The 27,873-nt window shown below is 44.1% G+C and overlaps 1 protein-coding gene across 10 annotated transcripts in view; it reads left to right on the top strand.

The window, feature by feature from the left end:
* Positions 1 to 27,873, top strand: part of FAM107B (family with sequence similarity 107 member B) — a 165,155-nt gene that overhangs the window by 131,880 nt on the left and 5,402 nt on the right. For all 10 annotated transcript variants that reach the window (XM_042991097.1, XM_042991102.1, XM_042991105.1 and 7 more), the window contains one exon: positions 21,657 to 21,840. In XM_042991097.1, coding sequence (XP_042847031.1) covers positions 21,657 to 21,840 — 184 coding nt within the window. The remainder of the gene's footprint in view (positions 1 to 21,656; positions 21,841 to 27,873) is intronic.

Raw genomic sequence — 27,873 nt, 5'->3', positions numbered from 1 at the left:
CCGGTCAGGAGCTTTTTGTAACAGAAGTGCTAAAACACAGCGAAGAAGAAAAACCAATAGGTGGGATGCATCAGGCTGTTAATTTAAGGGAAAGAGCACTGTGCACACTTCCAAGTAGGAGTTCACCTGGGGAGGCACTAGAGCAAAGTGGTTCAAAAGCATGGACTCTGGAGGTAGCTGTGTGATGCTTCCACTTACTAGCCTTTTAGCCTTAGGTGAATTAGCTAGCTTCGGTGCGCCTCAGTGTCTCCGTCCCTCCAACAGGGGGAATTTCAGTATCTTACCCCAAAGGTTGTGTGGCACATAGTGAGCAGGAAAGCATAGACTGCTGGGCCTGCCTGCAGCTGTCCTGATTTAGTCTCTCAAAGGCTGGGCATTTGCATTTAGCAAGTTCCCTGGTGGTGCTGATACATCTGATCCTTGCACTACACTTTGAGTAGCTCTTGTACACGCAGACGGGCATACTAGAAAAGAGGGGGCATACTGTTTTGGAGCCTGATATTTTTTTCCTATTTGATATATTGTGAATATTTCCAATTTTATTGTGCATTCTAAAAATATGATGTTTAAGTCCGTTAAGTCCATTATCCCATTATTAGATATTTAAGTAGTTTCATTTTTAAGTTGATTTCTTTATTTTGAGAGAGAGCGAGAGAGAGCACGAGTGAGTGGGGGGAGGGACAGAGAGAGAGGGAGGGAGAGAATCTCAAGTGGGCTCTGAGCCCGATGAGGGGCTTTAATCTCACAAACTGAGAGATCATGACCTGAGCTGAAATCAAGAGTCAGATGCTTAACCAACTGAACCATTCAGGTGTCCCAGGTGGTTTCAAGGTTTGTTTGTTTGTTTGTTTGTTTTGCTATCATAGATCATAGATAAATATTCTTATACATTCTTGTCTACATCTCTGATTATTATCTTGGAGTAAATTTCTAGAAGTGAAATTATCAGGTTCCAGGGTGTCTTTGTGTTAAAGCCTTTTGCCACAGACTGCCAACAAATTCTTCAGAAAGGCTGCTTCTTCAGCAGCACAAGTTTATCTTCTTACAAGTGGTCCATGAGAGTAGATGCTCGTTTTCTAAATGTAGGGGAATGAGGAGAAAAAACTGTTAATAACTTTATAAAAGTCACAGGTATTTGGGATTTGGTGGGAATAAGCAAGAAGAATATCTATGGATTTATAGAGAAGACAAAGACGTGTTAAGAGAAACTAGCTGGTAGGGGAAGTAAGGTCAACTGTGGCATAATTCCACTGTTGTTTTTAGGGGTCAGACTTGAATTTATTCATTTATGGTACAATACGTACTTGATATAGGAGACTTTATGCAAAGAGGAATAGTTTTTCGATTTTATTTATCCTGTATGGTATAGGTCTCTTTGTTCACTGTGATATTTCAGAACCCCCCTCCCCGCCCCCTCCCCTTCCCCCCCCCCCCCCCCCCCGATTTGGAGTTTTGGTCTAATAAAGTCTGGCCCATGCTCCATTCCTATGTGGACCTCTCTAGCCCTGGGCCAGGCAGTTGAGACTCTTATAGGCGCACTTGGGGTGAAGGTGGCTGCATCCGGGGAAATTCAGTATCACTAGCAGACAACCTACTCACTGTGGATTGCATGTGGAGAAGTGCATGGTTCTGAGGAACAAGGGTGAGCCAGAGTGGAGGCCAAAGTGGGGTACGTGAGGAATATCACAGGAGCAGCTTCTCATGTCCATCTGGCTGTAATGATGGGGCCAACCTCTGCAGCTCTTGGCTCTAAGCTCCTGTGGTTTAGAGCAACCGATAAGCCGAACTCTTCCGTATTATCAGAATGTTAGAACTAGTAAGGGATCTCAAGGGTCATCTGGTCCAGCCTTCTCGTTTTACAGATAAGGAAGTTAAATAATTTATTATTTTCAATTAAACTTCACCTCATAAGTATTTAAAATCAGATAGTCAGCCTTGGAACAGAATTGGCTGGTTATTCTTTCCTTGTTCTGGAAGATCTGTTTTTGAGAACTGAAGTGGCTGAAGGGTAGACAATAAAGCAGATGGCGGGGTGGGGGTTGGTGACTGCGGTCCTGTTGCTCAGCCCCAGGACACTGAACTGATTTAGAGTCCAACGTGCACTGCCCCTGAGTCAGGGAACTTCACTTGTGCCTCTCTTCAGATCTGAACAGTGTTGTATGGTCCCTGAGGGCTTCAAAGTAACCTTGGCTGTAGGGTAGCTCTCTGTACCAGTTCCATGTTTTCCAGGATTTACACATAACTAGTTTTCTTTGTGCAATTCAAAACAGTGGGTTTCTTTTTTCCCCTTTAGTAAACACATGTGTCAAATGCTTCTTTTTAAAAACAACAGCTGCTGTGAACACAAGCTGTGCCTTCTACCACTGGGTGACACTGTTAGACCACAGAGGAGTCTTCTCTGGTAAAAGCAGGGTCCTTGAACTTCAGATCTCATCAAGCTGCTTTATGTAGGAGAGAGAGAAGCTCTGAGTCACTTAATGGTCATGTATCAAATGTTACTTGATAAGTGTAATTTATCTGTCTAAGGCAATTTTAAGGCCAATGACTTTAAGGTAATTAATAATTAAAGAAATCTGTTAATTGGACAGCATTTCAGTTGCTTAGAGGTTTGTGCAGATTAATGGGCTGCATATTAATGAAGTACTAATTGCTTTTTGGGAATATTTATGCAAGCCGATGTATTAATATTTATTTCTCACCAGACAACAATTTGAGTTAGCTTTCTGTGGCAAAAAACTCATGTTTTACACACAGCATTTGATGTCGTGGGCTTTTAGTGAGCATTTTATTGGGTCATCTTGTTCAAGAGGGAGGATAATCTTCTGGGTTAGGAAAATGTCTGCTGGACATTTGGTTCCCTGTACTGATCTTTATTGAGAGAAGAGACTTCACTCTAACTCATTCTGTGCTCCTTCAACATAAGATGAGGACAGAGAATTTGTTTAAAGTAAGGGTTGACCTCCCCTCCACCCTCTGTTTTTGCCCCTTTTTTGTAAATCTGAGCTCTGTACTTGCTGCATATCACCTGGCCGATTTTAGTTGAACGATATATGGAAAGCACACAGAGATGTTTCTGAAGATGAGAAATAAGTAAAAGTCAGGTTTCCCCTTTGTGAGCTTAATGTGAGGGGAAGAAAACTTCAAATACAGTTTTAATAGAAGTAGACTTAAGTAGCCTCAGAGAAGTAGGAACAGTGTCCTGTTGGGCCAGAAGAGAGGGAATTCTCATGAGGAGTCAGGAAAAGCTTCGGGAAAGGAGCTACTTAATTTGGATGCTCTCACCCTTCGGTGTTTTCCCCCGTCATTCAGTCCACTTTTATGGAGTGGCCATGGGTGACACAGGCATGGTGCTGGGCACACAATAGGGAGTAAACACAGATCTGTTGCCCGCATGGTCCACAGCCAAAGTCACAAGGAGTTAGCGGCCCCAGCTTTCTTCTGGTTCTTTTGCATCATGTAGTCCCTGTGTGTCTGACTCTCCTTCCTGTGGCTTATGTTTGAGGCACCGTGCTAGAGCTGTGGGGATGATTTAAGTCAGTCAAAGGTCTCTTCCCTGCCAAAGGACACCCATCTGTTCTTGAAGGAGACAACATGGATATATAGGAAAAATTAATTCATGGTAAGTGTCAGATTCGTGGGGTAAGGGGTCAGCGAGCAGAATTGCCCACATCGGTGCAGACGAGAGGAAGAGGGCTCCTGAGAAGTGGCAGTGGGAAGATTTTTGGCGAGAGAAGCTTTGAGCTGGGTCTTTGCAAGGACTTTTCATTGGTCTTGAGGAGGGAATTTTACCTGAGAGGAAATGAGGAACAGAGGTGGAGATGGGGATGTGTGCGGGTTTTGTGTGGACTGGTTTGCCAGAGTAGAGGCTTTGTGTTGGAGAGCAGCCACAAGTTTGCAAGGGTGATTGAGGACCAGATTGTAGGGAACCTTGGGAACTAGGTGGAAAGTTAAGACTTTATCCTGATGTGGCAGTGATATTTGGCCTGGTGGTTCTTGATCTGATGAAATAGTGCATCGGATTTGGCTGGGATGCAGTGGGAAGAGTGGTCGGGAGGAGTGGAGGCCGGTGAAGGGCCAGCTGCTTGATTCGGAGACGAGGGGAGGAAAGCGTGAACTAGGACTATAGCAGGGGCAGTGGGTGACGGTCTCAAAGACATTTATTATGAGAAAGAAACACTGACTGGTTGATTCCGTATCAAGGCTGAGGTATAGGACATTTCAGAGATAACGTCGGTTTGAAAACTGGCTGGCCTATGGTGAAGTTAGGAAGTTAAGGGACAGCCACGGGATTATTTCTGACAGTGGGAGACAGGTGTGTGTGGCGTCCTCTCTGTTGCTATTGAAAACAAAAATTTCGACTCCAATTTGCCAGGGATGATTTCCACCAGAATATAAGGGGTTGGCTCTGTCCTGCTTGGTGTTCTATTCTTATCTGGCCCAAAGGGGGCACTTATTAAACCAGCCAGCGAGGTTGAGCTCAACTTGACACATGTTTGCTTCAGATGTGAAGTATCCAGTTGGCAGTTGAAACTTTTGACCTGGAGCTTGGGAAGAAAGGAAGAATCTTCGTATACCCTTCAGAAATGGCTCATATAGCAGAAAGGCCAAGGGCATGTTGGGTCACCAGAGTCAAGAGTATAGAGCTAGGGACCTGTTCTGTAGAACAATGGGCACTGAGAGAGCGGGAGGGAAGAGGACGCTTGGGCAGACAGGTAGGGAGGGTCAGGGGAGGGTCGTCCAAGGGGCTGGCTTTCACATCGAGGAGGACATGGACGACAGCTTTGAATTCCACGGAGCAGCTGAGGAGCCAGGAGGCCTGAGGAGAACCCTGTACATTGGCTGCTATGCAAATAGGAACACAGTGCACGGAATTTGTTTTCTGTGATCTGTTAGTGTTAGTGATCCACTGGTAGCTTTTTGTGCTTGGCTGCCTCATGGATCACTGTCCTTGTGGACAGACCTCAGGGTCGGAGCATAGGACCTCCTATCTGAAAGAACGTCTGACCGACCCCCTGGCACAGTCCGCCCTCTTGATAGCAGCCCATAAGGAGACCCCCCCATCTCAGTTTGAAATATCTCTGGATGAGAGCTTGAGCCTCACCATTTTCTTGTGCTTGTTTGGTTGAGAAACCATTCTGTGCTATTGGGGGCTTCAGAGAGGACTAAGCAGGCTGGGACATGCGAAGCCCAGAAGCCTGGCAGGTGGTGACATGCCCTGTGGCGTGGGCGTCATGCAGCTGTGCTGCGTGTCATTGCCCACGATGGTGATGCCGGTCACCCGGTTGCCACTCTCTTTTCTTTCAGATGAATGCTTCTGTTGGCCAGGGCTGAGGAGATTTCTCCCTCCCACCATTCACTCCTCACAGAATTAGGGTAGTACCAGAGGGCAGCAGGGAATTCTAGAATCTGCCCTCAAGGTAGAGGGAGGGAATGTGCAGGATTCAAGTCTTACCTGAAGGGCTATGGGAGGTTAAGCAAATTGTGAACATAAGTAAAGTTGTCTTGATGTTTGAAGACTTAAACTCTATATTGGGCCAAATTAGGAAATGTTATGTTTTTGGAGATCCCTTATATTCATATAATTGCTTTATGCTCAGAATAGTTATTTGCGACAGATTACTGAGAAGTTGGAGAGAAATGGCCATCCAGTTCTGCAGATAAGACTGAAGCGTAGTAATTGGGAAATTATCAAGATTTTCAGGGCATTGGCAGGCTCAAGCTGCAGGCTCCAGTCTGTGCTTTGGCCTTGTCTATCAGGGATTTTCATCACCCCCTCCAATCTGCCCCCCTCCCACATCCCTCTGTGTCACATGAGTCCAAATCAAGAAGATGAGCAGAGACCAAGATTGGGTTTATCCATTAAATTTTGTCTCAGCTAGTATACCTGTGGCATATGGCCATCCATTTTCACTTAAATAGAACATTAGTTAATGAAGAGGTAGATTAATGAATTAATTTGTTGGAACTATTTAACTGTCTAATTTATTGAGCATATGCTGCAGGGGCAGGTACTGTGTGTGGTGGATGTTTTCCAGAAGTTTTCTTTTAATGCTTGCAACTGCTCTGCAAATGTAGGTATGTGAGCTCTGATTTACAGTTGAGGAGGTCAAGACCCAGGTTAAGTAACAAAAATCACATAACTGGTAGATGATGTAACCAGGATTCTAATCCAGGATGGGTGGTCTTCAAGCCTGGTTTTCTTTTCCATTATACTGTATTATTTCTCATGGATTGAACAAGGTTTAAAATGGATGAAATGACAAAATTCTAATAACATAGCAGCAACGAAATAATCTCTTCGATAGTAATTTTAATAGCTATTTAATATGTACAGTATTTAACGTGGTGTGACGTATATACAGAGAAGGACATAGGCCGTAAAGGTGTAGTGAGTGGTGCATTTTCCGAGTGAACAAACCTGTATAACCAGAACCTATATCAGGAAACAGAACATTATCAGCACTCCGAAAGTCGTATTCCCTTCCCTCCCAGCCCACTCCCAAGATATCCTTTATCCTGATACCTAACACCAAAGATTGGTTTTTCCTGTTTTCGGACATTATGTATGTGGAATAATGAAGTATAGACTCTTGTGTCTGGCTTCTTTTGCTCAGAGTTACATTTGTGAGATTCAACCTTGTCGTCCCTTCGTTCCCATTGCTGCGTAGTATTCCAGTGTATCAGTGCGCCCAGTTTGTTTATCCATCCTCCTGATAATGGACATTTGGATCACTTCCTGTGTGGAGCTATTAAGTATAGCACTGCTGCGAACCTTCTTCGAAAAACCTTTGTGTTTGAAAGAACATGCGTCTTTCCTGACTTCTTTCCTCACTTTAATGCAATTTTCTGCAAGATGTCTTCTGTTTGGGGTTGTAAAGCTGTGATGTTAAAAGGCTTCTAAAATCTTTTCAAGAGGTAGAGAAAATGATCCTGTTAAAAGCGAAGCTTAAGTCTTCCTTCCCATTATCCCAATCCAGAAGAATGGACTGCTCAAAGAGCATCCCTTTGGAATCAGGCAGACCCAAGTTCAAATCCTAGTCCTGTCCTGTAGTAACTGTGTGACCCAGTGCAGGAATAACAATGTTATTATTACTAATTGTTATATATTGCCAGTGATGGCGCTAATATCAGATGACATCTGCTGAAGGTTTATGATTTCTAGTCACTGTATTTGGTATAAGTTTCTCATTTACCCTTCCTAACAACCCTACGAGATAATCTGCCATTCTTGTTTTTTTGTGGTTTTTTTTTTTTATTCTTTAACTGGTGAGGTAACCTGCCCAAAGACACAGTAAATGAGAAATCTAGAATTTAGACCCAGTCAGTACGATCTGGAACCCATGTTCTTGAAGCTGTCTGAGCCTCCTTTGTAGGCCATAGGGAATAATAACTCCTACCTCAGAGGGCCTTATCCAGAATTAAGTGATGGGGAGAAGCTAAATGTACACCTTCTAGGGGAGATCCATAGGGACCCCAGAGTGGATTGCTTTCGTGGCATATCTCTGCACTTTTAACAGTGTTGAGGGTCAGGGGTGAGGCCTCCCTGCTCTCCTGGTGGTTGTTAGGAAGACGGACATCTAGTTATTTGTGGAGCCGTCGCCACCTTCTGGTTGGTCTCGCCTCAGCCAAGCCGGCTTAGCTTTGATAATGGCCTGTGTTCCGTCTTCCCCATGTTTCTTGCCTCCTTTCCCATGTTCTAAATATAAAATATGTGCCTTTTTTATAAAAATACATTTTTAGGGGATGAAAAAACTGATGAGAAAATGAGTTTGGTATTTTCCCAAGGGCGTCACCATTTGGCGTTTGTACAGCAGCGTATTTGCAGCCACTTTATCGAGAGTTTGAAGTGGCGGCAGTCGTGGGGCCGGGCAGAGGCAAAAAAGTGACATTTCTGTGTGCAGACCGCTCTGGTTGGGTGCCATTTCTAAGCCTTAGTTTAGGTTTGTGGCCACAGAGGTCCCCTGGGCTCTTGTCTAATGCCTTCAGGTGCCAGATGGTGTCACTGTCCCTGATGAATTTGTAGGTTCACCCAGGCAGGTCAGGAGTTTGTCGTTGCAACCCTTGGCTGTTAGGGAACAGTTCTTGTCTTAACTCACTCACCGCTCTCTCAGCTTCCTCTTTACAGCCTGCCTCCCTCCTGGGATCAGTGGGTACTGAGGGCAGGCTTCCCATTGCCAGGTGACCTAGGCCTGGGGCTGGCCTGCCTGCTATCTTAAGTGATCGGGCTCTTTCAGAGTATTGTCAGAGGGTTGCTAGAATCTCTTAGAGTCAGCCTGGGAAACAATTGCTCCTCAAGATTGCTTTGGAATTACTTCTAACTTGCCGGAAGTAGTTGTAGCAATTCAGAAGTTTACTTGTTTCACTTTGATTGGTCACAGGACACCCGTAGCCTACAGTACACCTGCATACATTGCCATGTTTCAGATACTGTTTTCAAAAAGGCTTCAATTATTAGTGCTTCTAGGTAGAATTTGATTTTAAATATTAAGGTAAACATGAAATTTAGCATAATTTTTAAATGTGGTTTTAAAATCTCATGGGATTAGGTTTTAAATTTTATCTTTCTGATGTAGAAATAGCAGATAAAACTGCTGACTCCAAAAACGGTGTGAGGAGGAAATTCAGATGCAATAAATATTTTTTATTAATCCACTTGTGACGTGTTTCTGTGGGAATGGTTATTTACCTCTGGAAAGCAGTCAACACAGAATGCCTGCGAATAGGCATGAAGTAGGCCCAGAGTAAACCTTTTTGATCGGAACAACAAAGCCAGGACTCAAAATCCATCTCTAATGTTGGTATTTTCTTGTCTCCTGGGATAGTAGAGTTTAATAATGACTTCTGTTTGTTGATTTCCAGAAGTTAAAGCAGAATTCTCATCAGGTGGTGTTTTTCAGTGCACCGTGTTTGGGCTTGTGGTCTTGGGGGTCTTCTGGGTTCTTGTCGAATGCCTTTGGGTACCAGATGATGCCACCGTCTCCTCCTGGTCCAAGGCAGAGTTTTTAGGTTTGCTTTCAAATCTCTAGGATGTATTTAGTATTAGGGTCAGTCTAAAATGCAGTTCTCTATTACTCAACTTGTTAAGGTATTTCAGTGCTGCCTTGGTCTCTGAGCGGCATAAAAGGACCTTGCTATTGGGGCCTATGTCTTGCTCTACCCTGCCCTCTGGCTAAGCCATTCACAACTCCACGTAGCACCTTGAAGGTGGGATAGACCTTTTTACACTTTTCAGAAGGTGTTTTTTTTTTTTTTTTTAAATGATCATTTATTTATTTTTGAGAGAGAGCATGGAAGTGGAGAAGGGCCAGAGAGAGAGAGAGAGGGAGCCAGAGAGTCTGCAGCAGGCTCCAGGCTCCGTGCTGTCAGCTCAGAGCCCAAAGCCGGGCTTAAACTCACGAATCATGAGATCATGACCCCGAGCCAAAGTCAGATGCCCAACCCACTGAGCCACCCAGGTGCCCCTTTTTGGAAGGTTCTTAATATTTGTAGCATGAATGGGTCTTAGAATTACTGGATGTTACCCGTGAGAAGGGCTGTGGGTCATTTAGTTGAACTCCTATGTTTTTAAAGAAACCAAGGCCTAAAGAGGTGGAGTTTTGTATGTAAGGTTTCTCAGACCTCTAAATAAACTGTGTTAGTGGTGTTGGTCACACAGTTTATCTAATAATAGCTTCTATTTATTGAATTTCCATAGACATGCCAGAGATTGTATGGAGTACTTAAATAAATCTACATTTCAACCAATTCTTACAGCACTCACTTTAACAGATGGGAGAACGGAGGGTCACGAAAGTTAAGTTTTATCCAGGATCTCAAGCCAGTTTTATTTCTCCTACACTGAGCCAACACTAGTTTTCCTTTATTGAATTGAAATTAAAAAAAATACAAATCGGTTTATTTGATCAGGGGAGTATGACAAAAATATCTTTGTGTTATTCTTCGTGAAGAATGTGTCATGTGGTAATAATGTCGATGCACAAAGTACTTTTCCTTCCAGACAGTTCTGTCTCATCCTCTTTGTGTGTCAGGCTTCAGGATTACCTGATGCTCAGGGAGGAAACCCTGCCCTCCCAACTCCACTTTCTGCGCTGCACACACAACTTGTTGCTAGGACTTCGGACAGCTCAGGGGCTCCCTCTACTGGTAGTTACTTCATTTGACTACTATTTATTGACCTTGTCCAGGGAGTGTGAAGAATGTGAACATAGACCAGATGTGGTCTTTGCAGTGAAGGGATGACGATTATGTACACATTGCTGTAACAGAAGGTGGGGATTGGTGACTGTTAGGGAAAGGGAACAGAAAATTCCTTTGGGGTTGAGAAGTCAGGGAGTTTAATCGCAACTGGGGAATTAGGAAAGGTAGCTTGGAAGATTTGACATTTGTCTGGATCTGAAAGGTTGAGTGAAATTTGGCTTTACAGCATTTCAGGGGTAGGTACTTGAAGAGGATCAGCATCTCTGCTGGAGAGAATGGTGCTGGCAAAGGCATGCTGGTGAGGAAGGCAGGGAAATGTGAACATTTGGGGGGCAGTAAGTGTTCATTTCAGTTTAAATTTTTTTTGAAGTTATTTATTTTGATAGTGAGTGAGCAGAGGAGGGGCAGAGACAGAGGGAGAGAGAGAATCCCAAGCAGGCTCTGCGCTGTCAGCACAAAGTCCTATGCGGGGCTTGACCTCACAAACCATGAAATCATGACCTGAGCTGGAACTGAGCATCGGCGCTTAACCAACTGAGCCACCCAGGCACCCTCCATTTCAGTTTAATTGGTGCATAGGATCCGTGAAATGAAAGAGTTCCTTTAGGATCCGAAGGGCATTTTCCAGTGCCATTGACTTAGTAGCGATTAGGAAAATGGTTGACAAAGGGAAGAAAGTTGAAGAAGAAGGTCATTTACGTTCCATGTGTTGGTCATGGCTCGAGGGTGGAAAGTCACTGAGAAGTGGCCAGAATGCAGACCCCAGATCCTTCAGTGGCCACCACCACTGCCATGAGGACTAGAGGTTAACAGAGGTTGCTCCCTGCTGGTTCATCCCCAGGGCTCACCCCACTAAGTGACCTTTTCCCAGACCCCGGCAGGGTCTACTCCGTAAGGGGCCACAAGGACTGCTTTAGCCTGGTCCACAGGCAGGCCTCAGGTCACACTTGACTGAGGCTGAGGGGCCTCGTGTCTCCTGTCCTGGCCCCAGTTGTGCAGAAGGGCAAACCAGTGAGAAAGGGTTTGAAGGGGAGCGTCTGCACCTTCGTGTGCAGCAGGGTGTCTGCTTCAATCCAGGCGGGGACAGGCTGAGGCCCGCCTTCCTGCCCTGGTCCCCAGATACTAAACCTAGAGAGGAATCTGAAGAAAATTCCAAGCTAGAGCTTGTTTCCTAGATTCAGAACCGAAGCCTTTCCCATTCTGCACACTGAAAGCTCTACCTCTATCTTGGTATCAAGGCCCGAGATGTGCTTGTACCCTGGCACCGACATCCGGAAGAGACTGGGAGTGAGCACCCTATTTGTTTGCCTTTGCTTGCAGGAATTGTGAGAAAGGAGGGCAGAGGGAGGGAGCCTGGGGAGGCGGGGCGGGGGGTGGGGGTGGGTGCCAAGTGAGAGACCATGGATGTCAAACCAGTGAGGCAAAGGAAAGAGTCAGCCAGGGTTTGAGCACTGATTGCCTTCGCCTTCTTGCTGTCACCACCTAGACGTCTGTCCAGCAGGTACATCAGACTCTTCGTGTCCACTTCCACTCCCAGCACCCCTGCATGATGGCGCTGACCCTCTTGTAGCTTAGGCCAGGGACCTTGGAGTCCCCCGTGCTTCTTCCATGCCTTTCGTGACTCTTGTCCAGTCCTTCAGGAAACCTCAGAGGCTTTCCAGTCAGCACCTATCCTGACCCGTCTGACCTGTGCTGCAACCATCCTGGTCTAACCCATGTGTCACCCATGTGTCACCCATATCACTGTTCCTGCCCAGTTTTTTCCCCGCCTGCTGCTGCTGTTTTATTTTTTATTTTTTTTTTGTTTTGTTTTTTTTTTGTTTTTTTTTTTTGTTTTTTTTTTGTTTTTATTTTTTAATATATGAAATTTACTGTCAAATTGGTTTCCATACAACACCCAGTGCTCATCCCAAAAGGTGCCCTCCTCAATACCCATCACCCACCCTGCCCTCCCTCCCACCCTGCCCTCCCTCCCACCCCCCATCAACCCTCAGTTTGTTCTCAGTTTTTAACAGTCTCTTATGCTTTGGCTCTCTCCCACTCTAACCTCTTTTTTTTTTTTCTTTCCTTCCTTCCCCTCCCCCATGGGTTTCTGTTATGTTTCTCAGGATCCACATAAGAGTGAAACCATATGGTATCTGTCTTTCTCTGTATGGCTTATTTCACTTAGCATCACACTCTCCAGTTCCATCCATGTTGCTATAAAAGGCCATATTTCATTTTTTCTCATTGCCACGTAGTATTCCATTGTGTATATAAACCACAATTTCTTTATCCATTCATCAGTTGATGGACATTTAGGCTCTTTCCATAATTTGGCTATTGTTGAGAGTGCCGCTATAAACATTGGGGTACAGGTGCCCCTATGCATCAGTACTCCTGTATCCCTTGGATAAATTCCTAGCAGTGCTATTGCTGGGTCATAGAGTAGGTCTATTTTTAATTTTCTGAGGAACCTCCACACTGCTTTCCAGAGCGGCTGCACCAATTTGCATTCCCACCAACAGTGCAAGAGGGTTCCTGTTTCTCCACATCCTCTCCAGCATCTATAGTCTCCTGATTTCTTCATTTTGGCCACTCTGACTGGCGTGAGGTGGTATCTGAGTGTGGTTTTGATTTGTATTTCCCTGATGAGGAGCGACGTTGAGCATCTTTTCATGTGCCTGTTGGCCATCCGGATGTCTTCTTTAGAGAAGTGTCTATTCATGTTTTCTGCCCATTTCTTCACTGGGTTATTTGTTTTTCGGGTGTGGAGTTTGATGAGCTCTTTATAGATTTTGGATACTAGCCCTTTGTCCGATGTGTCATTTGCAAATATCTTTTCCCATTCCGTTGGCTGCCTTTTAGTTTTGTTGGTTGTTTCCTTTGCTGTGCAGAAGCTTTTTATCTTCATAAGGTCCCAGTAATTCACTTTTGCTTTTAATTCCCTTGCCTTTGGGGATGTGCCGAGTAAGAGATTGCTACGGCTGAGGTCAGAGAGGTCTTTTCCTGCTTTCTCCTCTAAGGTTTTGATGGTTTCCTGTCTCACATTCAGGTCCTTTATCCATTTTGACTTTATTTTTGTGAATGGTGTGAGAAAGTGGTCTAGTTTCAGCCTTCTGCATGTTGCTGTCCAGTTCTCCCAGCACCATTTGTTAAAGAGACTGTCTTTTTTCCATTGGATGTTCTTTCCTGCTTTGTCAAAGATGAGTTGGCCATACGTTTGTGGGTCTAGTTCTGGGGTTTCTATTCTATTCCATTGGTCTATGTGTCTGTTTTTATGCCAATACCATGCTGTCTTGATGATGACAGCTTTGTAGTAGAGGCTAAATTCTGGGATTGTGATGCCTCCTGCTTTGGTCTTCTTCTTCAAAATTACTTTGGCTATTCGGGGCCTTTTGTGGTTCCATATGAATTTTAGGATTGCTTGTTCTAGTTTCGAGAAGAATGCTGGTGCAATTTTGATTGGGATTGCATTGAATGTGTAGATAGCTTTGGGTAGTATTGACATTTTGACAATATTTATTCTTCCAATCCATGAGCAGGGAATGTCTTTCCATTTCTTTATATCTTCTTCAATTACCTGCATAAGCTTTCTATAGTTTTCAGCATACAGATCTTTTACATCTTTGGTTAGATTTATTCCTAGGTATTTTATGCTTCTTGGTGCAATTGTGAATGGGATCAGTTTCTTCATTTGTCTTTCTGTTGCTTCATTGTTAGTGTATAAGAATGCAACTGATTTCTGCACATTGATTTTGTATCCTGCAACTTTGCTGAATTCATGTATCAGTTCTAGCAGACTTTTGGTGGAGTCTATCGGATTTTCCATGTATAATATCATGTCATCTGCAAAAAGCGAAAGCTTGACTTCATCTTTGCCAATTTTGATGCCTTTGATTTCCTTTTGTTGTCTGATTGCTGATGCTAGAACTTCCAGCACTATATTGAACAACAGCGGTGACAGTGGGCATCCCTGTCGTGTTCCTGATCTCAGGGAAAAAGCTCTCAGTTTTTCCCCGTTGAGGATGATGTTAGCTGTGGGCTTTTCATAAATGGCCTTTATGATCTTTAAGTATGTTCCTTCTATCCCGACTTTCTCAAGGGTTTTTATTAAGAAAGGGTGCTGGATTTTGTCAAAGGCCTTTTCTGCATCGATTGACAGGATCATATGGTTCTTCTCTTTTTTTTTGTTAATGTGATGTATCACGTTGATCGATTTGCGAATGTTGAACCAGCCCTGCATCCCAGGAATGAATCCCACTTGATCATGGTGAATAATTCTTTTTATATGCTGTTGAATTCGATTTGCTAGTATCTTATTAAGAATTTTTGCATCCATATTCATCAGGGATATTGGCCTGTAGTTCTCTTTTTTTACTGGGTCTCTGTCTGGTTTAGGAATCAAAGTAATACTGGCTTCATAGAATGAGTCTGGAAGTTTTCCTTCCCTTTCTATTTCTTGGAATAGCTTGAGAAGGATAGGTATTATCTCTGCTTTAAATGTCTGGTAGAACTCCCCTGGGAAGCCATCTGGTCCTGGACTCTTATTTGTTGGGAGATTTTTGATAACCGATTCAATTTCTTCGCTGGTTATGGGTCTGTTCAAGCTTTCTATTTCCTCCTGATTGAGTTTTGGAAGAGTGTGGGTGTTTAGAAATTTGTCCATTTCTTCCAGGTTGTCCAATTTGCTGGCATATAATTTTTCATAGTATTCCCTGATAATTGTTTGTATCTCTGAGGGATTGGTTGTAATCATTCCATTTTCATTCATGATTTTATCTATTTGGGTCATCTCCCTTTTCTTTTTGAGAAGCCTGGCTAGAGGTTTGTCAATTTTGTTTATTTTTTCAAAAAACCAACTCTTGGTTTCGTTGATCTGCTCTACAGTTTTTTTAGATTCTATATTGTTTATTTCTGCTCTGATCTTTATTATTTCTCTTCTTCTGCTGGGTTTGGGCTGCCTTTGCTGTTCTGCTTCTATTTCCTTTAGGTGTGCTGTTAGGTTTTGTATTTGGGATTTTTCTTGTTTCTTGAGATAGGCCTGGATTGCAATGTATTTTCCTCTCAGGACTGCCTTCGCTGCATCCCAAAGCGTTTGGATTGTTGTATTTTCATTTTCGTTTGTTTCCATATATATTTTAATTTCTTCTCTAATTGCCTGGTTGACCCACTCATTCGTTAGTAGGGTGTTCTTTAACCTCCATGCTTTTGGAGGTTTTCCAGACTTTTTCCTGTGGTTGATTTCAAGCTTCATAGCATTGTGGTCTGAAAGTATGCATGGTATAATTTCAATTCTTGTAAACTTAGGAAGGGCTGTTTTGTGACCCAGTATATGATCTATCTTGGAGAATGTTCCATGTGCGCTCGAGAAGAAAGTATATTCTGTTGCTTTGGGATGCAGAGTTCTAAATATATCTGTCAAGTCCATCTGATCCAATGTATCATTCAGGGCCCTTGTTTCTTTATTGACTGTGTGTCTAGATGATCTATCCATTTCTGTAAGTGGGGTGTTAAAGTCCCCTGCAATGACCACATTCTTATCAATAAGGTTGCTTATGTTTATGAGTAATTGTTTTATATATCTGGGGGCTTGGGTATTTGGCGCATAGACATTTATAATAGTTAGCTCTTCCTGGTGGATAGACCCTGTGATTATTATATAATGCCCTTCTTCATCTCTTGTTACAGCCTTTAATTTAAAGTCTAGTTTGTCTGATATAAGTATGGCTACTCCAGCTTTCTTTTGGCTTCCAGGAGCATGATAAATAGTTCTCCATCCCCTCACTCTCAATCTAAAGGTGTCCTCAGATCTAAAATGAGTCTCTTGTAGACAGCAAATAGATGGGTCTTGTTTTTTTATCCATTCTGATACCCTATGTCTTTTAGTTGGCGCATTTAATCCATTTACATTCAGTGTTATTATAGAAAGATATGGGTTTAGAGTCATTGTGATGTCTGTATGTTTTATGCTTGTAGTGATGTCTCTGGTACTTTGTCTCACAGGATCCCCCTTAGGATCTCTTGTAGGGCTGGTTTCGTGGTGACAAATTCCTTCAGTTTTTGTTTGTTTGGGAAGACCTTTATCTCTCCTTCTATTCTAAATGACAGACTTGCTGGATAAAGGATTCTCGGCTGCATATTTTTTCTGTTTAGCACACTGTAGATATCGTGCCAAGCCTTTCTGGCCTGCCAAGTTTCAAAGGAGAGATCAGTCACGAGTCTTATAGGTCTCCCTTTATATGTGAGGGCACGTTTATCCCTTGCTGCTTTCAGAATTTTCTCTTTATCCTTGTATTTTGCCAGTTTCACTATGATATGTCGTGCAGAAGATCGATTCAAGTTACGTCTGAAGGGAGTTCTCTGTGCCTCTTGGATTTCAATGCCTTTTTCCTTCCCCAGTTCAGGGAAGTTCTCAGCTATTATTTGTTCAAGTACCCCTTCAGCACCTTTCCCTCTCTCTTCCTCCTCTGGGATACCAATTATGCGTATATTATTTCTTTTTAGTGTATCACTTAGTTCTCTAATTTTCCCCTCATACTCCTGGATTTTTTTATCTCTCTTTCTTTCAGCTTCCTCTTTCTCCATAACTTTATCTTCTAGTTCACCTATTCTCTCCTCTGCCTCTTCAAGCCGAGCCATTGTGGTTTCCATTTTGTTTTGCATTTCGTTTAAAGCGTTTTTCAACTCCTCGTGACTGTTCCTTAGTCCCTCGATCTTTATGGCAAGAGATTCTCTGCTGTCCTGTATACTGTTTTCAAGCCCAGCGATTAATTTTATGACTATTATTCTAAATTCACTTTCTGTTATATTATTTAAATCCTTTTTGATCAGTTCATTAGCTGTTGTTATTTCCTGGAGATTCTTCTGAGGGGAATTCTTCCGTTTGGTCATTTTGGAGAGTCCCTAGCGTGGTGAGGACCTGCAGTGCACTTGCCCTGTGCTGTGGTGTATAACTGGAGTTGGTGGGCGGGGCCGCAGTCCGACCCGATGTCTGCCCCCAGCCCACCGCTGGGGCCACAGTCAGACTGGTGTGTGCCTTCTCTTCCCCTCTCCTAGGGGCGGGATTCACTGTGGGGTGGCGTGTCCCGTCTGGGCTACTCGCACACTGCCAGGCTTGTGTTGCTGGGGATCTGGCGTATTAGCTGGGGTGGGTAGGCAAGGTGCACGGCTGGAGGGGCAGGCTTAGCTCGCTTCTCCTTAGGTGATCCACTTCAGGAGGAGCCCTGTGGCAGCGGGAGGGAGTCAGATCCGCTGCCGGAGGTTTGGCTCCGCAGAAGCACAGAGTTGGGTGTTTGCGCGGAGCGAGCAAGTTCCCTGGCAGGAACTGGTTCCCTTTGGGATTTTGGCTGGGGGATGGGCGGGGGAGATGGCGCTGGCGCCTTTGTTCCCCGCCAAGCTGAGCTCTGCCGTCCGGGGGCTCAGCAGCTCTCCCTCCCTTTGTCCTCCAGCCTTCCCGCTTTCCGAGCAGCGCTGTTAACTTATGACCTCCCAGACGCTAAGTCGCGCTTGCTGTCGGAACACAGTCTGTCCGGCCCCTCCGCTTTTGCCAGCCCGACTCGGGGGCTCCGCTTGGCCGGCGAGCCGCCCCTCCGCCCCGGCTCCCTCCCGCCAGTCCGTGGAGCGCGCACCGCCTCGCCGCCCTTCCTACCCTCTTCCGTGGGCCTATAGTCGGCGCTTGACTCCTGAGACTCCCTTCTGCTAATCCTCTGGCGGTTTTCTGGGTTCTTTAGGCAGGTGTAGGTGGAATCTAAGTGATCGGTCGGACGCGCTGTGAGCCCCGCGTCCTCCTACGCCGCCATCTTCCGGAACCTCCCCCCGCTGCTGCTGTTTTAAACTCAGTAACTACAGTGGTCTTTTAAAACCATGAGACTCCTAGGGTGCCTGGGTGGCTCAGTCAGTTAAGCATCTGACTTCGGCTCAAGTCATGATCTCACAGTTCATGGGTTTGAGCCCCGCATCAGGCTCTGTGCTGACAGCTCAGAGCCTGGAGCCTGCTTCTGATTCTGTGTCTCCCTTTCTCTCTGCCCCTCCCCTGCTCACACTGTCTCTGCCTCTCAAAAATAAATAATTGTAAAAAAAAGAAAACAACCATAAGAGACTCTTAAATACAGAGAACAAACTGAGGGTTGATTTGGGGCGGGAAGAGGGGGAAAAGGGTGATGGGCATTGAGGAGGGCACTTGTTGGGATGAGCACTGGGTGTTGTTGTATGTAAGCGATGAATCACGGGAATCTACCCCCTAAACCAAGAGCACACTGTACACATTGTATGTTAGCCGATTTGACAATAAATTACATTTAAAAAAATAATTATAGACGGAAAAAAAACAAAACAAAATCAAGATGTAAAAAATAAAAAAATAGGAGTCCGGTGTGGTCACTTCTCTGCTCGAAATCCTGAATGTCTTTTCTGCTGTCTCCAGAGTAAAGGCCAAGAGTCCTTACAGTGGCCCTCACGTTCCCCATGACACGTGACCCCTCCCCGCCTGCATCACCTCTGTGTCCTCACTGACACTCATTCCTCCAGCCCCGCTGGCTTCTTTGCAGCTCCTCACACCCCCCAGGCACACTGCTGCCTTGTGGCCTTTGCATGAGTTCTTTGCTTTGCCCCACGTCCACAGGGCTCCCCTTCCCCCAGGTGATACTGACCTTAGGAGGCTGTGACCTGTTTTGATTCAGTGTCATGGAGATTATCCATGGTTTGGAGCAGAGGAACAGATCCTTTTATGGGATCCTGTAGGCCTTCTTGTCTGCTCATTAATGAGAATGGAAAGACCTCTGGGGCCACACAGAGGTGTGAATGGTGCCTTTCACATATCAGTCAAAGAGCACACTTTGGTGTGGGGCAGCGTACCAGGCTGGCCGTGATGGGCTTGCTGACTTGCCACCGTCAAGGTTTGTAATTCTCCAGTCACTGTGGTTGCAGGCATTCTGATTTAAAGGATCCATGTCAATAGCGTCCAAGGAATATTTGGTGTAAGTTGTTACGCACATCTCAGTGTTCAGTAATTCTGAGCCTCAGTTATGCCATTAAACCTAAAATATATAAACAAATAGTGCATCCACAGTTTTTCTATTTTAGCTGATTTCTTTATTCTTTGGATTTTTAATCTCTTTATTTTCACATTAATCTTCAAGAGATTTTGGTATAAAAATAGCAAATTTGGTAGAGAGAACAGGTTTGAGACCAGAGACATTCATTTTAGTTTGAGCTTCCCATTACTAGTAATATTAGCATGAACAAGTTACTTTTTGTTTCCCCGTTTTATTGTTTGCAAAGTGAAGATTCTAGTTCTTCTGTTCGTTGGGTTGTTGCTAGGCTCACACATGGTCACGTACGGGCCCTGGGTGATTGCTAACTGCTGCTTGGAACATCTTTTCCCCTTGGGTGTGGAAGAACACACCAGTGGTTTGGAATAGTTCAGGATTTGGGAAAGCATCTTCATGACCTTGAGAGCAAAACTCCTGCTTGTGACTGACTGCAACTGGATCCAGTTTTTGTTTTTGTTTTAAAATTTTTAGTTGAAAACACATCTTTATTTTTTCCACTGCCTACCCCTTCACTCCTGTGCCCAAGTCCATGGAAACAACACCGTGTGTTCTCTCCTCCCTTCATCTTGTGTGAATATACGTGCTTTTACTTCACGTTTGCTCGGTGGGTTGATGTCATGGGCAGAAATAAAGATGGAACTTGTCTTCCGTCGAGGAGCTTATCCCTGGAAGACCTCTCCACTTTTTTAGTTTAGACCAGGTTTGATTCAGTTAACATTTATTCAGCTTCTGCCATGTGCCAGGCACTTTGCTGGGCCTGGGGATTTAGAGCTGCAAAAGAAGCGGTTCTGACTCTTGGGGAGAATAGGCAGAAACCCCTGGCTCCTCTGTGTCCTGGTGGAAGTACATCTGCACCACTGCTGGGCCGGGAGGCATGGAGGGGATTGTTCTCTCCGTGTCCCTGGAGAGGTGGGGGAAGGTGGCCGTTTTGGGTGTGAGCCCATGCACGTGCGGGTCTTCCCCCAACCTTTGCCTGTTCTGTGGTCGCTGTTCCATCTAGAGGCATCAAACTGGCCAGAGAATTAGTAAGCATGTTCTCTGGACTTTGAGGGAAGGCCCAATGTCAAATACTGTGCCATAGTCAGACTCTGCATCTCATTTTTGGTTTGGGAAATAAAGTCATCATACAGGGACAGGGAAGCATGAAATGGCATGTTAATTATGTTGAAATATTGGACAGATTTGTTTTGGGGGCAGGGGAGCAGGATTGAGGTCAACACCAAAAGTGCCTAGGGGTCCACAGCAATGGAGTGCCTGCCGGCTGGACCCATCAGCTTCCAGCCTGATGCCCAGCCAGCCTTCTTCCTCCCAGCTCTTGCCCTCGCTGAGTTTGTTCTTCTGTCTCATTAAATATCACGAATGTTCGTGGAGTGCCCACTGTGTGCCACACACTGCCCCTGCATAGCCACAGGGGCGTGTGGGGGGGGAGACCTGTGCCCTGAGCATCTCTTATGGGGGGACACACACTTAAATCATAGAATGAATGACTAGAATTGAACACGGGGTGGGGGCGGTGATGGTGGCGGAAGGGACCCTGGGGATCGTCCTCTGTTCCTTTTGCTTTACTGATCAGGAGTCTGAGCCCAGAAAGGCCGTGGGACTCTGCCCAGGCATTCCATGGAGTTGTTGCGCTGTGCTCCAGTGACTGCCTGCCCTCCCCGCCGAAAACCTATACAGACGCGTTCTTGCCGCGAAGTATTCTCCCTTTGTCTTCCCTTCTTTCTTCCCTTCCTGTCACTTCCTTTTTTTCTGGCACTGTTGTGGGGCAGCTGGAGAGGGGGTGGGTAAGACAAAATTCTCGCCCTCGGGAGCATTTGCTTTCGAGAGCCAGTAACCAAGAAGCCAACTCACAGGACTGACAGCGGGGAAGAACTGGGGGCCGGGTTGGGTTTAAGTAGGGTAGGGAGAGGTCAGACCTCGCTGAGAAGGTGACGTTTGAGGAGGGAGCGGAGGACAATGTGAGCTGGGTGCTCATGTAAGGGGAGAGGAGACCCCGGCCAGTGGCAACATCAGGAGCAGTGCTCTGCGCTCGAGAAGCCTCACAACATTGATGGGTGTCATGGGTCTGCCCATTACTGGTGCACATTCATTGCGGGGGTGGGGGGAGGGGGCTGAAAGAAGCAATGAAGGATCCCGGTCAGGTGTCCAGGTGCTTGTAATGGGGTTAAGTTGGTCTTTTGACATGTTGGCAGGAAGCATCCTGTGTGACCTGAAACTTAAAGTGTGAGCAGTAGTGACCAGAGTCAGATCGTGGGTCCCCTTTGCTTTAGTCACCCGGAAAACCACGGCCATTTTTGTGTCTCTTTTTCTCTGCCTCCTGCTTTCTCGAAGCTTCAGAGGAGTTTTCAGTGAAGCAGTGAGGTGGGCCCTGGGGGATGGCACGCCTCCGCAGGAAAGACCAGAGACCGTGTCACCTTTCTCTTTCAGACGGCCCGTCTGAGGACAGTGACCTCAAGGACGCCTATCTCATTCCGAGAAACATCATGGCTGAGCCAGACTACATGGAAGATGACAATCCGGAGCTAATTAGGCCTCAGAAACTAGTCAATCCTGTCAAAACATCCCGCAACCATCAGGATCTTCACAGGGAACTTCTCATGAATCAAAAAAGGTACGGTGGTTTCCTGAGCAGAATTTTCCTTTGGGGACTTCAGCTTCAGAGATGTTTACCTTTCCTGATGGTTTTTAAGGCTGCCTTGTTCCTTCTGGTGTCCTTGAGCCAGGGCACTCCGTCCCCCCCCATAAAGTCCCGTCATCTGCTGGAGTGACTCTGCATTCTACAGAACTGTGTCCTCTTTGAGAATAGACACCTGCTTTAGAATTTGGATGTGAGGGGATCGATTAAGGATAAAAGAGTATCCTAAGTTGAAGAGGAATACCTTATTTGTTAGATTTGTAAAAATTCTGAATTTGCCCCTTACATTTGGGGCATTTATTATTTTTTTGGAAGAGAGAAAACATTTACCTTTTATCTTCTTTGTAGACAGTTTGCTCCATGTGTGCTATAAAAAATTTGGATGTTGGGTTGGTATAGTCTGCTTTTTAAGTGATTCTGGGCAGGGCAGGTTGACTGGGAGAGCCAAGGATACAAAATTATTTTTATTTATTAGGACACAGAATTACTTACTTTATTTAAGAGCCTTTAAAGCTTCCTTTGGAGCTCTTCTTGGATCTTCAGAAAGAAACTGTTGATCTTAACTGTGGGACCTTATGGGTCCTTCATTGCCCCACTCTTTACTCAGCCTTAGTAGCTACCCATTGAACTGAAGGATATACAGACCAAGTTAAGCAGCCGGGTCATATTTTAGCAGGAAGGCCTAATTTAAAAATAAAAATAAAAAAATGTGAAGAGATGTTGGCGGCAGTTCTCCTTCCCTAGTGCACCCCTGCCACGCATTATTCACGTGCCCCAGTATGCTGTTAGATTCATGCTGATTAAACTGAATGCACGTTTGATCCTTTTTGAATAAGTGCTTAGCTTCTAACCATCTTTGTCACATAAAAGAAAAAATATATAGAATTGATATCATGCCCAAAGCAAAGCAGAACTGTACGTTCCTAAATAGACCACAGAGTTTGAAGACAGTCTTACTGGGAAATGATGGCCTGCATTTTGGTACAAAGATCAAAAGTTTAATGTACTCCAAAAGAGTAGCAGTTGCCACTGAGTGGTTTTCTGATCGTCTTTTACCTCTTGGTCCTCAGTTGCCTTATCTGTAAAGTGGGAGGAGGGGACTTGGTTGATCTCCGGTAAGAGACATTCTGGCCCAAGCTGTTTTTGTTTTATTTGGTTTGGTTTTGTTCTTCTATTATATCTATGAAAAGGCTCCAAGTCGGAAGAGAGGCAAAGGTAAAACCAAAATTGGCACACTTGTTCTCTGAATTATAGCCTACAAATTATTCCACAAACCTGTACTTAGTACCCTGGGTTATATCTAAAACGTATAGGTTTGTACAATCGAATCTGGTTCCAAATTTTCTAGAGTAGTCATTTTCTGTGAAAATAGACCTTCCTTCTGTCTGACTTTCTCTGGCCCATGATTTCTTTTCCTTGTTTACACAGCTGACTCTTTAGCCAGGCCCAGCTCAAGTAATTTGGGAGAATGCTGGTGTTCCCTCAAGTACCATGGTGTAGAGAGGATGTTGCTCTGAGGTTAGAGGGAAATCATCTAAATCCTGGTTTGCCATTTAACTTGACCTACCTTTATGACCTTGGACAAGGTCCCCCTTCCTGACACACGTTTCTTCATCTATGAAATGGGGGATAAAAATATCCTTCTTACAAAAAATAAATAGGGGATGGGGCACCTGGGTGGCTCAGTTGGTTGAGTGTCCCACTTCAGCTCAGGTCTTGATCTCATGGTTTGTGAGTTTGAGCCCTGTGTCCAGCTCTGTGCTCACAGCTCAGAGCCTGGAGCCTGCTTTGGATCCTGTGTCCCTCTTTCTCTCTGCCCTTCCACTGATCATGCTCGCGCGCGCGCGCTCTCTCTCTCTCTCTCTCAAAAATAAATAAAAACATTTAATAAAAACAAAGTAAATAAGGGCGCGTGGGTGACTCAGTTGGTTGAATGTCCGACTCTTGATCTTAGCTCAGGTCTTGATCTTAGGATCGTGAGTTGAAGCCCCACGTTGGGCTCCATCCTTGGCATGGAGCCTACTTAAAAAAATTTTTAAATAGTAACGTGTGAATACCTGTTAAAATGACTGGGGTATAACAAATGCTCAATTCGGGGCGCCTGGGTGGCTCAGTTGGGTGAACGTCCGATTTCGGTTCAGGTCATGATCTAGCTCATGGTTCATGAGTTTCAGCCCTGAGTTGAGCCCTGTGCTGACAGCTCAGAGCCTGGAACCTGCTTTGGATTCTGTGTCTCCCTCCCTCTCTCCTCCTCCCTCCCTCACTCACTCTCTCTCTCTCTCTCTCAAAAATAAATAAACATTAAAAATAAATAAATTTAAAAAATAAATGTTCAGTTAGTCCCATCCATGTTCCACCTCCCATGTAGCATCTTCTGAAAATTCCCATTGCTTCTTCCCCCTTTTCTCTGAAGGGCTGTGGCCTGGCTTTTGAAGTATATCAAGAGGGGGAAAAGAAACCGAAAAGGCAGGAAGGTGGGTTTCAAAATCCAATGCATGTATCTCATCCTATGTTTTCAGGTTTTTGAAGATAAGATCTTAGTTTGGTGGGGTCCTCACATTAGAAATACAGTTGGTTTGTGGAGTGAAAATGTCTCAAGCAGTTTCTTCTCTGATTTATCTTCTATCATATATACTTACTAGAGACTCTGGGGTTTTTATTTAGAAATAAAATTTCTAAATTTAGAAAATCTAGAAATTTTTGTGCCAAATGATAGGAAGTTTTAGAGGGATAATACATATATTTGGTTAAAGGATAATTGTACTTGGTTTTTGGCTTGAATCATAATGAAAGTCTGCTTCCTTTTCTACAATTTGTAAAGGACCTTCCCATATTTTATCTTAACCAGTGATCTTTCCAGTAACCCAGTGTGTGTTATCTTGGGGTTACCCTAATTTGACATAAATACAAGAAAACTCAGAGAATAAACATAGAATAAAAAGCAATTCATACAGATAAACCAAATAGAGTAATAGTATCACTCAGAAAAAAAAGTGGAGAAAAGAGAGGGAGACAGAAATGAGATCAACGCAAAGCAAGCATTCCATGGAGCCCTGTACCTTTGCTCTACTTAGGCATAAATTTGGCTCAAAACCCGGGAGCATTTGGTTCACAGAGTTTTTCAGGTTACATTTTAGAGATCATAAGATAAAAGCAGATTCACTGTTTAGGAAAACAAATACTCGTAGATACTCATAAATACTCTGAAACCTACACCCTGTCAAGGATATAATTCTCCTCTACTTACCGTCTTTTGGACCTAGATCAGTTTTAGATTAAGAGTTTTTAAATTTTGATCTGGTTACAGTCTGCCATTAGGTCTGATTATGAAGACCTTTGGTCAGCTTCTCAGGTTCTGTAGGTATTCCCAGTGGCTTAAAGGGCAGATTTCAAGAGGCATTATTTTTTGTAGTTGGCAGATTTCAAAAGAAATTAGTTTTTGTAGTTGAAAGATGAGTGTTCGGGACACCTGGGTGGCTCAGTCGATTGAGCATCTGACTTCATTCAGGTCATGATCTCACGGTTCATGAGTTTGAGCCCCACAGCAGTCTTGATGCTGTAAAATGTAGGGATTGAAGCGCAGAGCCTGCTTCAGATCCTCTGTCCCCCCATCCCTGCTCGCCTCTCTTTGCCCCCCCCCCGCCCTTACTCAGGCTCTCTCTCTCAAACATAAAAATGTAAAAAAAAAGTGCTTGAGAGGTCTTAAAAATATAGGTATATTTCTTATATAACTTAGAGAGATTCTATCTTCTCCACAAAGTACTTTTGGTCACAGATATAGAATATCCAATCACCTAAACACATCTCTAAAATTGGTTCTTTGGCTTGTACCTTCCAGTCAGCAATTTCGTTTCCTGTGATTTTCGTTGTTCATTTTATATGCTTTGCTGGACAGATAGTTCCTCAGTAGATACTTGTTGCTGTACCACGTGGCAAAAAATATGGGAAGTTGAGTTAGAAGTATTTGCATTTAGAATCCATGCAGGTAGAAATGACTCAAGCCAAAAATGTAGATAAAGACAGGTCAAACCAGAAGATTCCAAGATTTAAAGATCAAGGACTTGAAATCCAAATGCAACCCTCCCCTTCTACCCTAAGAAAAAAATTAGGCCAGGAGATATTTGGCTGGGTGGGGAGGGGAGCTGTTCCGGTAGGGTTTGAGCCAGCCCTTGCCTCTGGCTCCGTGCTCTCCCAGGTGAGGAGAGAGGGAATTTCACCTTTATGGGTTTTATGTGTCTGGGGTGGGGGTGGAGTGAATGAATATAGACCCTTCCAGTCTGTCCCTTGATGTATTCAGTGGTTTATGTCAAATGTGAAATGTACCTTCAAAAGTTGTCTGTACATGTCATCGCTAGTGGTAGAAAGATAAATTGTTGGAGCCTCTCTTGGAGGGCAGTTTGGAAATATCCACTGAAATGTAAAATGTGCTGGTCAGCCAGCAGTTGTACTTTTTTGCATCTAGCCAACAGAAATAGTTCTATAAAAGGGCAGGTATACATGTATAAGGAAGTTCATTGCTGCATTGCTTTTAATAGGGAGCAACTGGAAACAACCTAAATGTTTGTCAGGGGAGTGGGAAAATGATGGCACTTCTGTGCCATGACATCTTAGGCAGATGTTCAGAAGAATGAGGAGGAGGCCATAGAAAGTATGGAAGAGGACAGACCAAAGTCTTAGTTATCTGTGGGTGTAAGAATGGGAAATGGTCCGTGGGGCAAGGACTCAACTCTGTACAATTCTAACCACATAGAATACAGTGTATGTGGTGCTCCCAAGATTTGCTTAACAGGGAGTTTAGGTGTGCTTTTACTTTTACATATATGGGTGCATATGTTACCTACCTTTTTTTTGTTTGTTTTGTTTTTGCAAAGAGCACTTACGAATTTAAAAAACTATCTTGGGTGTCCTCTGTCACATTATAGTCACAGGAACTAGACCCAGAAATAACTGTTGGTGTCGAGTGGTGCAAAGCCATCAGGACTTAAGCACCTGTCAATCATAGAGGAATTGAAAGTGCTTGTTAATTGTATCTGTCAGAAGTGATTAAAGAGAAATCAGCTGTTAGCATGCAAAGAATGACACTATAGTCCATGAGATTTGGAGTGGCTTGTTTTTGTCTCTGGGCACTCTCTACAGGCTGATCCAGTTTTCAACTCAGAATCATATGGGCAGTGCTTGACTTTCCATTCAGCACAGAAAGTGATGTGATCTTCTGTGATAAAATATTAACTAAATTTGCATGACTTTTTGACTGCTGTAAGTGCAGAACATTTATCAGATAAGCACCATTTCCCTGAGCTTTCTGTGGCTAAATATTTTATCTTACTGTCTCCATTGTGTAAAGTCTTTGACTAGAAAATGAATACTGGATGTTAGTTAAACCCATTCATAGGCTGCAGCAGAATGCCAGCTTAGTGTTCATAACATCAAAGTTGTTGAGCATCCTTTGCATAATCCAGAAGAATTTAATAACCGTTGAGGTTAATTTTGCCAGTGAAATAAAGGGAAAGGAAAATTTTTGAAATTTCAATTATGTAGATAGCTAAATTCTTAATCCTAAAATTTAAGTCCCTTAATTCTGTCTGTGGTATCCTACTGAAGCTTTTTAATAGTCATGGAACTGAGTGGGTCTTTACTCAGATTATTTACAAACATATTTTCTTATGCTCAGGTGCCACTTACATTTATTGTGAGCAAAGTACCATAAGTAGTTTTTATTACACTTCATGTTTAACTTCCAGAATAGTTCCTCGATACTTCTGTCGACACCATAAGATCTTTTTTTTTTAATCTTTATTTTTAAATTTATTTATTTTGAGAGAGACAGAAATAGCGTGAGTCGGGTAGGGGCAGAGAGAGGGGGAGAGAGAGAACCCCAAGCAGGCTCCGCACTGTCAGCATGGAGACTGATGAGGGGCTCAAATCCACGAAACCGTGAGACCATAACCTGCGCTGAAACCAACAGTCGGACGCTCAACCGACTGAGCCACCCAGGTGCCCCCATCATAA

This window comes from Panthera tigris, chromosome B4 (genome assembly GCF_018350195.1).
Source record: "Panthera tigris isolate Pti1 chromosome B4, P.tigris_Pti1_mat1.1, whole genome shotgun sequence".
Taxonomy (NCBI): Eukaryota; Metazoa; Chordata; class Mammalia; order Carnivora; family Felidae; genus Panthera; species Panthera tigris.
This window is presented reverse-complemented; position numbering and strand designations above follow the sequence as displayed.